Below are 13,505 nucleotides of genomic sequence, written 5' to 3' on the forward strand. Positions count from 1 at the left end.
TTATGAGATTTGTAAATTAACATGTACCCAAAATTTGATATCAAATCTTGCTTTAGTCTAGTGGAAAAACGATATTTTTTGCATTCTCAGCCACAACAACTATTTGCTAAACGATACGTAGTTACAATAACGCCATCGATACATCCTGTGTATTCATGTTGAGCTATACGTGACTCATCTTTGCATGTTTCGGGTTTATGGCAACGAAAGAACTTCGTTTACCGGACTTTCATATTAGGCTATAAGCTTGCTTCGTCAGTGAGCTAGTTGTGTGTTAGGTGAAGCCATACGGCATTCTCCATCGAAGAGGGCTATTTTATTGGGCTGCCATATAGACAGCAGGTTAAGAATAGCAATGGATATATGGTCCCGATCACCAATTGAATGGCCTTCTCTGTAGATAACTATAGGGCTGACATATAGACAGCAGGTTAAGAATAGCGATGGATATATGGTCCCGATCACCAATTGAATGGCCTTCTCTGTAGATAACTATAGGGCTGCTATATAGACAGCAGGTTAAGAATAGCAATGGATATATGGTCCCGATCACCAATTGAATGGCCTTCTCTGTAGATAACTATAGGGCTGCTATATAGACAGCAGGTTAAGAATAGCGATGGATATATGGTCCCGATCACCAATTGAATGGTCTTCTCTGTAGAGAACTATAGGGCTGCCATATAGACAGCAGGTTAGGAACAGCGATGGATATATGGTCCCAATTACCAATTGAAAGGCCTCCTTTGTAGAGAACTATATGGCTGACATATAGACAGCAGGTTAAGAATAGCAATGGATATATGGTCCCGATCACCAATTGAATGGTCTCCTCTGTAGAGAACTATAGGGCTGCCATATAGACAGCAGGTTAAGAATAGCGATGGATATATGGTCCCGATCATCAATTAAACGGTCTCCTTTGTAGAGAACTATAGGGCTGCCATATAGACAGCAGGGAATAGCAATGGATATATGGTCCCGATCACCAATTGAATGGTCTCCTCTGTAGAGAACTATAGGGCTGCCATATAGACAGCAGGTTAAGAATAGCGATGGATATATGGTCCCGATCATCAATTAAACGGTCTCCTCTGTAGAGAACTATAGGGCTGCCATATAGACAGCAGGTTAGGAACAGCGATGGATATATGGTCACAATCACCAATTGAATGGCCTCCTTTGTAGAGAACTATAGGGCTTCTATATAGACAGCAGGTTAAGAATAGCAATGGATATATGGTCCCAATCACCATTTGAGTTGCCTCCTCCATGGAGGGCTACTGGACTCGGCGATGGAGTATAATAAAGTAACACGCGACAGTGAACGCCAATCGACGCAATTTAATGCAACACGACCAGAAAAAAAGCTTTGGCAAGGTGCTAAGTTCCACCTTTGGCCAGGCCAGTTTGTCAAGTCTCGCGCCCCACCTCAGAAATAACCAGGGGACAATAAGCTACAAAATAACAGATAGTACGACAAAAGTATGTTTTATTCGAAAACAAGTGGATAGAATCGCTAAACAATAAAGAAATGTAAATATCGAGAATAAAGCAGGCAAGATAGAAAAAGATTAGAATACTTCCAAATAATAAGTAGTCCATCCATATCGTAATATTAGTGGCTGCTTATGTATGGCCGTGTTCGGGGCGAAAAGCGTGATTAACTTTCACATAGACAACATCTTTATGTAGGGTCCATACCTGGCCTGATTTTAACCCTTGTTATAAATCTTCCTCGGCCGGAGATAACACACACATAATATGTACAAATTATTACCGATCGGCCGTGAGAGATGGCAAATAATTTTTTTAATTACGTATAGGAAATGCTTCTCACGAAAAGGAAGTTATATGTAGCGCGTTAATTGTGTCGCATTTTGCTTAAACACTGTTAAAAAATCGTGAAATTATCTCCATTTTATTACCCAATAAATTGGTACTCCCGTAGTGTGTGTACCAGGTTAGGGCATAATTCCATTCCGATTTTCCTTATTTTTGTTCTATTGGGAGTTCCGGGGACTGTATGTGTTAGCCAAGTCAATATGCTTCTGCTCATAGGTTTCAGTCCCTTTACACAACTTGATGTAAATAGGCGAACAAAATTAGTTACCTCCATATTGATATACACATACTCCTGAAGCGCCAATAAATCCCAATAAAACATGAAATGTTTTCAATAACAGAGTCGATGTAGAAATTAGTTTAAACTACTAATATTTTTTTGCATAATATCAAGTTGAACCAACATTTAAAATGATGCGAAAATTTAAGTTAGTTTTACAGTTTTTTTTCGTTATTTCCAGAACCAAATTCGTGTGCATAGTAATACAGGCCACAGCGCGTTAGTGCTACAGGAAGTGTGTGCGGTATTAGCGTTACTGTGTATAGGCTAGGTTTTTTATTAATTTATTTCGGAGAAAAAACAGTTGATAGTACGGCTTAAACGTTGGATAGGAGTAATATTATGTATTCAGAAGGGAACAACGGCGATAAGATGTCATGGAAAGGGATTTTTCATACATTTTTAGATTAAGTTACCGGGCGCATATAACTTATTATACAAAAAAATGATCTCTTGAATTCAGTCTGGACCTGACATTGGTGAACTACAAGCCGCGGGACAAATCCGGCCCGCTGGATAGTTCAATTTGGCCGCCTGCCTGATGTTGCCACAACCAAACTAAAACCAAATTTTGATATTTTGACTAAAAATAGCTCAAATAACTTTGTTGAGATTGCGATTCAATTTAGTTTTGGCACAAGGCTTTTTGATTTTCACGTTTGTTTTTGTAACACTGAAAATATTGTTCATAAAACTTAACTTTTTCACGTCACACTTTCATGGCCCGGCACTCTAGGTGGGCAAATTTTCTGGCCCCTGGTCTAGAGACGTTAACGAACAATTTCAGAGACATTTTGCATTACTGATATTGTATTGGTATTCAACGCTCGTGGAAAACACGTCATAATACTACATTGAAGAAGCATTGTATTTATGACAAAACAAGTCACGCACACCTCGGGTATTACGTCACAATACGACTCGAAAGTAGGTTGAAGATATATTATCCCTGGCTGACAATTGACCGAGCATAGACAGATCATCAATCAAGCATAGATAAAGTAAAGTCCTAGTTTTCGTTAGTGTGTGACTAACAGGAACGTTATGGAAATATATTCATGGCAAAATACAGCAAGACTTTTGAATCAGTTAGAAAAGCTGGTGCAAAGGCATGTATATATGGAACGTTACAGAAATATATTTGCATTACTGTTCAGCAAACTCTTGTATCAAACAGAACAGTCATCTTAATTCCTGCTACAGCCTGCTTGCGTTATATTGCATACGTATCCGCCAGAGCAGAGGCATATGAAAAAAAAGGAATTATCTCTAGTCATCTTAATTCTTGCTACTACATCCTTGCTTTATACGCATAAGGACCCACAGTCGTAAGAGTACATAAAAAGAATAAGTAATTAGCCTCACAGAAATATATTTAGTTATTAAGAAACAGACTCTTAAACCTCAGAAAAAAGTCACTTTCATTCTCGCTGATAAGACGACCCTTTTATTTCATAAAAACTGCCAACTGACAAGACTTTCAATACACTGCATATTGACGCGTTTTTTTTTATCGTCTATCGCTTTTAATGATTCACGCAGTCACCGATACCCAGCGATATGTGGAAGCCAGTGGCGTAGCATCCACCCCCGCGGTCGCGGGAGGGCCCACAGCGCAAAGGGGCCCAAGCGGTTAGAATTAAGAAATTTAAGCCGCAAAAGCTGAATTGCAAAACCAGTAATCTTATAACGTTGATGTTAGTTCTGCTCAAATCGTTTTGTTACGTAACAATGCCAGGGAGTCGTCGATTTTCGGCGTCTTAAGGTTTGATCGCACCGGCAAAATTTCGAAGGCTGTCAGAATGATGTCGAAAGCAAAACCTCTCAATGGCGAACAGACAGAAAAAGGTCAAAAGAGGAAGCACGTATGAAAAAAATTCAAAGTAACCAAGATAAACAGCAAATTTTAGGTTACCATTGCCTTTTAATAGGGACATGTTATGCTTTTTGACGAATTGACGAGAGATCAGAATTTCTCAGCATTGCCTACCTAATTTACCCCGTGTTTCTCCGAAAAGGAAACAGGGGGGGGGGGGGGGTATTCCAATTTGCTTTCGAAAAATACCACTAGGGGTTTTTTGAGGGGGGGGATAGTCTTTTATTTCCATTTATCAAAAGCAGCATTACAAAGTATAAATACGAGAATTTTATATATACAAGGTTTGAAAACTGATATATATTTACTTAAAATAACACGTTTTTATTTTAAAAAAAATGCTAAATATAGATTATTCAAAAATGATGGAATCATGATTATCTGAATCGACTTGCAGTTCACTAGATTGATAAATTATAACATTAATATAAGACCTAATATATGGTTTTGATATATAATATATTTCCTTGTTTTGTGTCATTTGCCTATATATCTTCATCGTTAGTTAGTTTCATCACCGCGGTTTCCTAACAGCTGGTCGATACGCGCACCATGAATCACATGCAAATGTCAAGTACTTCCTCGCTAGACCGCTCAAGTAGGGTCATGCAGCGTTAATGCCTCAAGTATTACGGCCTTCGCTGTGCGAATCAGATTGTGCATAGCCTGGGTAGAAATAAAGATAATGAATAACTAGCTTACCATCACGGGCCATAGGACAGGCGCCCCGGACAGCACGTTATAGGGATGAGTTTGTTGCTTAGTTTGATGATTTAAATAATAATAATGCAAACATTCAACTATTATTTGAACTTTAATTTCTTTATTCTCATGTATAACAACATCTATAATTTGTTTATCCCCCGAATTATTTTTAAAGTGAGGTAAAAGGGCCATCAGTTTCAGAAACTCGCCCCGGGCAGCAGAAAAGTTTGACACGTCCCTGCTTGCCATAAGTCCAGATTTTATCTGGACAGTCCCTCTGTCCCGACCGATAGGTTTTAATGTCCCGGTCCTGCAGTATGACAGTCATAATTTTTTTTTATTCACAATTAAGACAGCTTTGTTTCATTTGATGGAGGTAGCTCATTTATCGCTGACTTATTTGCGACTCGCTTTACTAGTTCAGAGAGAGAGAGAGAGTTATATAATAAATATTCTATGTTAACTACGTCAATCTAACACAATGGTTTCCAAACTGGGGGTAATTTGGGAATTTTAAGGCCTAATCCACTACGTTTACTGTTTTAACAATTCAGTTTGTAATTCCCGTACATTTAACCAGTCTGTGGAAAAGCAGGACATTCAATGCTCGCACCTAGTCACGCGGTTCGTGGGGACATAATAACAATACTTCGCCGTATAGACGGTAGGCTAAAATGCAGAGCTAGCGCAAGTTTAACATCTTAAATTCGGATCCGAGGATGCAACAGGTGTTAGTTTTATCGTGAAGTGAAGTGAGAACGATACTGTTGTTTTTTTTTTCATGAAAAGGGGAATTGAGTTTTTGGTATTTAATGTAGGGGTAACGATAACGAACGTAAAATGTTTGGAACCACTGATTAACGTTAAATGTACTGCGGTTATATTATTCAAATATCAAAAGGAAATCGCGCGTTTTCCAGAATTACTAACCTCGGAACCTAGGTTTGTCCAATCCGCAGCGCATAGGTTGCAAGGCACACCGTGAATAATGCTCACGTGGAATCGCAACTTTTCCAATAAAAATAATACATAAATTGTTCGTTAGTACGTCGCTAAAATACCAATCCATTTCCTAAAAGTAATTTTTACATCAGAACTTGTCATTCAATGATCAAATCTGTTGAAATGAAGGGGACATCGAGAGAGACTACATCGGACATTCTGCTGCTCTTTGATAGTTTATGTCAGGGGTTCTCAAACTTTTAGTGTTATGGAGCCAGTGAAGAGGCTGACTATTATTACTTATCGATTTTAAGCGGTAAGTATGTTGATAGGTATTTGTCTGTTTGTCTGTCTGTCATTCAGATGCACGCGATATCTCACGAAAGCGAGATTGGAGCTGCTGCAGATTCTGCATGTGCATTCATCATATCTCGTACCAGAAGCCTATTGATTTTGGGCGAATTATGCCCTATAATTAGCGAGTTATCAATTAATTAGTGATGGGACACAAGGTGTCACTATGGAGTAAGAGTGTTGTTTTGGTGGATCCCCTAACTTTCGATCGATAAGTCTTCGGTCTCTGACGATATTCTCGTTTACGTAGCCGTTATTTAAGCTCACCTAGACTTTACAGCGCAAAAGAATTGGAATTACTCGTCTGTACTAGACTAAACAAAATAAAATCTCGTTCCACGGGCCTCACTTCATTCAAAATTAGAACTTCTTCGCGGGCTGCACAAATTTTCCTTGTGGGCCTCATTTGGCCCGCAGGTTGCGACCCCCTGGTTTATGGCACAAAAACATCATTGGTTAAATGTGCAACATTATAAAACTTTCTTAATATAAATACGGTGTGATCTTGAAAATCTCGGTTCTACACTCCAAGTGAGGTGACGGGGACGGGATTTGAAATCTAGATTTCTAAGTTATGTCGTCAACATATTTAATTTTAATCTACATTTTTTGTTTTTACAGAAATGCATTTTAATGCCTGCTCACTGCATTAATTCAATTTTAGCATTGAAATATACTTTTATTGTAGCTACTGCACACTGGACTAAACCCCTAAATATGGCAACTCATATCACATGCTTGGATTTATAAAGATATTGAACTCACTCCTCTTGAACAAAGAAAAATGAGCATTGAAGGGCCATCAAATATGGAGGACTCAGACGCCTATACCGGGGTGAGTATCCCCAAAGCGAGGTTTTACCACCGGGGAGGAAGTCATCCCACGGGTGGAGTGTGAAATTTATAGTTGTGGGGGGGGGGGTTCATTTGTATTTTTGTGTATTAATACCAGTGGCGTATGCGTATCTAGGGTATGGCAGTCCCTGCAGTCATTGCTTGTGCCATGGGGAGTGTTTCCTCTAAGAAAGTTCTACACTGAGCAAATGTTTTTTTACTGAGCATATACATTCCAATGCTGAGCAGAGCCCGGAATGATTTACAAACTTTGTGAAATATTGCAACAGTATATTATATTATCAGAATGCGAACAAATTACATGTTTGAATCTAAAACACGGAACGCCCATTCTAGCTAGGCATTAGGAAATTTAACGAGCCATGCTTTAAAAACGCTTTGAAAAAGAAGAGATTTTACAGCGCAGATGATCTGGTGATACTGCGTAGTTGCGCACCTTAGAGGGAATTTTGGCCATGGGCGCCATTCGTAAAAAAGCGCAAAATGGACAAAAAGTTTTAAATCGTAAAATGTTTCAATATAATAATTTCAGATTGGAATCAATTAAGACTCGTAATTTTACTTAAGTAATAACATACAAGTATTTCCATTCAAAAACATTAAAATATTTTAGTCAACAATCAAGAGGCGCATTTTTAGTTCACCTGACTTTTGCTCTGAATTAGGCTGTGCACAAACAACCACACTCTGGGTAAGGTGGTGTGTATGGGATTTGAACCTACAATGCCAGCATAGTCAAGTGTAACATTTTAACCACTTGGCCACCAGCTTTTGCCCCAAACTAGGCTGTGCATAGCAGCCACTGATAAATTGAGAGTTACTATATTTTGAAGGATCCTGAGTTTTTCCAGTCCGCCATTGCCTTCTTAATTTATTTTACCATGGGTGAAGTGGTGAGCATAGGATTTGAACCTACAATGGCAGCATAGTCAAGTCCAACACTTTAACCACTCTGCCACCAGCTTTCGCTCTGAATAAGGCTGTGCACAGGTAGCCACACCTTAGGTGATGTGGTGGGCCACAATGTCATCATAATTAACCATTAGGCTAGTGGTTTCCAACCTTTTTTATCAAGCGACCCAAATTTTCTAATGAATATTTTTTGCAAAATCTTGTCACCCAAGGATATGCTCAAATACAAAATGGCAGTTGGTACTTTGATGGCCGCATGATTGAAAGACTAATAAAAAACTTCACAATCAGCAAGGTTTCAAAATCGTGGCGTGATTTTATTTAAGCAAAACAGAATAAGTGTGACAAAGAAGTTTTTAGGCTGTGATACTTCCCCCGTATGTGAACTATTGAGCAACACTTCAACACTGAAGATGAAATGAACAATGAAATTTTTGTAGAAAATGAAATTTTCGACTTATAGGTTGGGAAACACTTGCCCTGGGCTACTTAACTCGCGGGCCATGGTCAGAATCCAGACCTTTCCTATATTAAATTTGGACCACAGCTGCTTCTCGACATTGAATGCATACTTCGGGAGCGCCAAATTGTCGAATAGCCCTTCGCTAGGTCACCATGCTTCGTGTGTATCTACTTTTCCAAGTACTGGAATCTTGATAAGATTTGAACCCAAGATATTATCATAGTTAACTCTTCGTTAATACTTCTTTCAGCCACTAGACTTCCATGTGTATTTACTTTTTCCCATTTTATATCTTAGTTTATGGACACGTTTGCGAGTGATATTGGATCTACACTTGAGGACCTGGCCTCGGATTGGAATGAAACCGACTATGAAGTCAGCGTTAAGATTGACACTCAGAGACTTCAAACAGGGTGAGTTTTTAACAATTTTCTGGTGGGGAATGTGAACAGAAGTAAAAATGTTTTCCTGAATATGAACCTGGATTTTATTTCAACCGAGCCAATATTGAGGTCTGTGTTTCATTCAACACTGAGGCACCATTAAAAAACCAAACCGTTTATGGAAATTCTTGTGGTACCTCCTTTCCTTTGCCTATGATTTTGCTTGTTACAAATTGCTCAAAGAATCGATAAATTGTGCAGTTAATGCAACCTCATCACATTAATGCCATTTGTGTTGTTGTGTTATAAATTAAGCATTATCCTATCTTGTTGGTTGGGCACAGGAATTGATATGGCATAAGATGGGATCCGTCAAAACTAAGATTCACAAATAGGGGTCGGCTGCATAAAAAGGTTTGGAAACCCTGTTACAACCTAACCCAGCGTTTCCCAACCTTTTTTGGTCGCGGACTATTTTCTCACCGGCAAAAACCTTTGCGGACTCAACGTGCGTTTATTGCAACCGTATCCTGTGTGAAGAAGTAATAAAACCAAACACAACAGAATTTTAACGAATTTCAAAATTGGAAATTCGCCGCAATAACGCGTTTGTCAAAAGAGCCGACTTTTTTAGTGTATAACTGGCTTTTTGTGTTGACAATATTCAATCCATGATAACGACGAGAATTTGAAAAGTCTTTCTATTTTAATTGTGTTCATGGCTCGCGGTTGCGTCGACTTATGACAAGATGAAAGCATTACTTCTTTAAAATGCCACGGAAATTTGCCAACATAGTAATGTGAGAATATATGGCCCGATTATAATCAGTTTTGTTGAATATTTTTTGGGATCTTGAGAATTGTTATCTGCTATAAATTTCCAGAAAGTACAACTTGATTTAGTACTCATTAAAATTGTAATTAAAGTATAATATTGCTTTTTATGTTATATGTAAATTTTAACGTAAATTGTAACTTGGCTGATGGATAAGTTTCGCAAAAACATTTAAACGCTCTGCAGACTCATTTGAGACCGCGGACTCGGGTTGGGAAACACTGACCTAGCCCATCAAATACTAACCTAACCCAGATAAATTTAAGTGACCCAGGTAAAGAAATAAATCTGGAAATTATTGTGGGTTGATAACAAGTTAGTATCCTAACTCATTCCAACCTAATTCAGAAAGATCTGAAAACTAGTGGTGTAACTAATTGGGTACTCCGGTACTATGTACTCCAGGGGTGGGCAACTTCTCTAGTCGGCGGGCCAGATGTGAAAAAATAAAGCCCTTGGCGGGCCGGATTATTACAAAAAATACTTCAGTATCCAATCTTTGTTAAATGTTCGACACTCTCTGTTAACTTTACGTTTCTTGGGATATTCAATGGTTAATAAAACTTGATATAAAATGTAATTTCTAAAATATTTAGAATCTAAATATAAATATAACTGATAACAGTAGTGGGAGTGTTTACAACGCTCTCTGCTCTGACCTTATATTGTTTGTTCAACAAGTGTGCTAACGCAATTGTTTGTTCACTAAGGCAATTGTTTACTTCACCAGCTCGCACTGACAGTGCGGTGAGAGTAAAGCGATCGGCAACTTTCATGAATGATGCGTTGGACCACATTACAGAGTGAGGTTGGATACAGTCAGCGGGCCGGTCAAAATCTCGTCGCGGGCCGGACCCGGCCCACGGGCCGTATGTTGCCCACCCCTGATGTACTCCATAATTTTATTCAGATTTTCCATATTTTAGTGCTATTACGAGTTCAGGGACTGTCTGTGTTGGCTAAGGTTTCAGTTCCTTTACACAACTCAATGTAAAATAGGCAAACAAAATTAGTTATCTCCATATTGGTACACTAAGAAGACACTCTAAAGAGCCATTTTTAAATCACAATTTAGAGGACCACTGATACAATTTTCTTATTGTTTTGTTTTTGGTTTACATGCTAGAGATTAAATCAGGCAGACTTTGAATAGTGTCAGGCTATTTCCTGGAAAAAAATTTCTCATGATTGTTGAGTCATAGTGGTATGTGATGAATAGGATTATTATGTAACAAGCGTCATCGACTACTCATTTGTGTATAATGCAATTTATTGAACTCAGAGCTGACCTAACTTTTTGGTTCAATTGAAATTTTAATTAATAATGTCCAACGGCAAAATTTTCGGTGTTTTCAAAAATAGCAAGCAGCTTCAGTGGTATACATGACTTTGTTTGTGTAAACATCGTGAAAATATTCTAGTAGAATTTGCATCAATTTCTACAAATAGTTGGAGGGTAGAATTTCAGAATCACAAATGCAAATCTTCAATTGATTTAAATTTCAAAATTTTTTTTTGCTGATATACTTGATCTTACAAAACTTTCCAAAACAAAAATCTCAATCCATACTCGACTACCGACTTCAGACAGAGATGACCAAAACTTTAAATGTGATTTAGGTTAATACATAAAAAACAACTCTATTTTAAGGATTTAAGTAATTTTTGAGTAGACTTTGTAATGGGAATTTTTGACAATGGCGTGTGCACACACTTTATATAATAGAGCTTTCATTCGTCCCAGGGATTTGATTTGATTTGGAGACAAGGATTACCAAACTCAGCTCGGCGGTGTTCTGAACAGTGTGGCGCATCTTATTAAACGTTAGAAATACGCTCGCCTCCGCGCATCTTATTACTCTGCATGTGTTCGCAGGTTTGATTCCCATGTGGAGATAATTATGTTTGAGAGGATAGTTGGACTTCTCGCCACTTTAGGATGGTTCGCAATTGCTAATTTGGGTTGTTGTTGGACTTGTTGGGTTCTTGTTTTTTTTGTTGTTTTCAAAACATCGATTTTGTCACAGCCAATGAATGAATCAATTTGAAAATCAAGTACTTGAAGATGTTTGAAATCAATGGAAGGCTGGTACTTTGATTTTTCTCGAATTGTATACATTTTGATTATATGGTGAACCACGGCCTCTTGTCCGGTAATGGGTCAATGTTGGTTATGGGATTAGCTATTTGTTTTCGGAAGCATGGACTTGATGGTGGTGGAAGCCGTAACTAGGGCTGGGCATTTCGAATCGAATATTCGAATCGAATAGTAAATTATTCGAATCGGTTCAGACTTAAAATTCGAATTCGCCGCCATCTTGTTTTTATCTTTCCGCTAATGGTCGAGGTGAATTTCTCAATTTTTTTTTTCATTGAAGTCATATTTTTTCAACGAAATTCTAACATATGACTATTTTCTGTAGTGAGTTATTGATAAAACGTGTTTGCTATTCTGTGTGAACGCTCAGTAATCTATCTGAGTGATTTATTCTATGTCATCAGTAATTCATTTGTTGAGAGGACCAATTACTATAATAAAGTCGCTTATAATTTTATATTTTCAAGTATTCAAGATTCGATTCGAAAAAATTATTCGATTCGATTCTGAAATCACAAGGTATTCGAAAATGCCCAGCCCTAGCCGTAACCAAACAGCGATTATATGAAGCACCCTACAGCAGCGAGGAGTCCAGTAATCCTCTCGCACATAACTATTCTCGCAAAGGATTCGAACCTGTGAACCACGCAGGGTAGTCAGAGGTGCGGTAACGACTGTATTGAAAACGCTTAGCACGATGAGCCACGCTATCGAGACTTATTAGTATTGCTTAGTATGATATGCGAATGTTGAATTGCTGATAACCTGACTTTGACCACTGTGGTCGAAAAGATATGGTTGGAAAGATTGGGACCGATTTCACATTATAAAAACACTTTTATTTGATAAATGGGAACACTTATATATGATATTTGACTTTTGTCCATATATTTGAGCATTGCTTCCTTTCATTCTCTTTTAATTGGGTAAATATCATCTGTGAAACGGCGCTCCAGAAGTGTCTGTATCAATAAGGAGGTGACTAATTTTTTTCGCCTACTTTACAACAGGTTGTGTAAAGGGACTGAAACCTATGGGCAGGGGGTATATTCACTCGGCTAAAACAAACAGTCCCCGAACTTGTAATAGAACCAAAATAAGGAAAATTGGAATAAAATTTAGGCCTAACCCTAATCTGGTACACATAGTACGGGAGTACCAATAGTACACCTGAGCAACAAATGTCCCGGTGATTCGTTTGATGTCAACAATTGTACACACTGCCAAAGGAAGTTGTTCTTTTACATGTATAAATCAGTGTCGGCCCACATTTAAATAGAACACTTTATCATAGGATCATACATGGCATTTCGAATCATTTATGTGAATAGAATCAGTCTCATATCCTGTGTAATAATTATTATATAATCATCACAGTGACTAATCTCTTAGAAGACATTGGTGTGGCGAGTATTAAAGCATCTACAGTGCTGTTTTTGAAAAACGATAATATGAAGTAGAGGAAACTTCTCCCTAAAAATATTCCACATCAGAGAGGATAAGAATTAATTTCACTTTACATAATTGAAGACAGAATTTACGTATTTATCTTGGGGGAAAGGAAAACAGATGATACGGCTTATCCATATGGTGAACTGGTCAAAGATGGGCATGAAATCAGTCAGTTATTTGTTTCAGAGATTCGAACCTGTGAACACGTGCAGGGTAATCAAGGCAGAAAGCCAAGAGTATTCCCAAATGTCATTCATGAGAATGTGCGGTATTTGTTAGGCAGAAAAGGAAATTGATGTTACACTGTCAAGCAGGGGTGGGCACGTTTTTTGGACCAGGGGCAAAATTTTTTTGCCCAGTCTAGGTTGGCTATATAAATGTGACATAAAAAGTTACACTGTACGAAAAATATTTACAGTGCTACAAAAGCCAAAGTGGAAAACAATGAGCCTCATTGCAAAACTAAATTTAATCCCAATCTCAACAAATTCCTTCAGCTATTTCA

At 38.1% G+C, this 13,505-nt stretch overlaps 1 protein-coding gene across 1 annotated transcript in view; it reads left to right on the top strand.

Annotated features, from left to right (window-relative positions):
• Positions 1–6,603: 6,603 nt before the first annotated feature.
• The window catches only part of LOC144424365 (uncharacterized), a 35,494-nt gene continuing 28,592 nt past the window's right edge, over positions 6,604–13,505 (top strand). The window contains exons 1-2 of the mRNA XM_078113599.1: positions 6,604–6,837; positions 8,530–8,645. Coding sequence (XP_077969725.1) covers positions 6,787–6,837; positions 8,530–8,645 — 167 coding nt within the window. The 5' untranslated portion in view covers positions 6,604–6,786. The remainder of the gene's footprint in view (positions 6,838–8,529; positions 8,646–13,505) is intronic.

Source organism: Styela clava, chromosome 6 (genome assembly GCF_964204865.1).
Source record: "Styela clava chromosome 6, kaStyClav1.hap1.2, whole genome shotgun sequence".
Taxonomy (NCBI): domain Eukaryota; kingdom Metazoa; phylum Chordata; class Ascidiacea; order Stolidobranchia; family Styelidae; genus Styela; species Styela clava.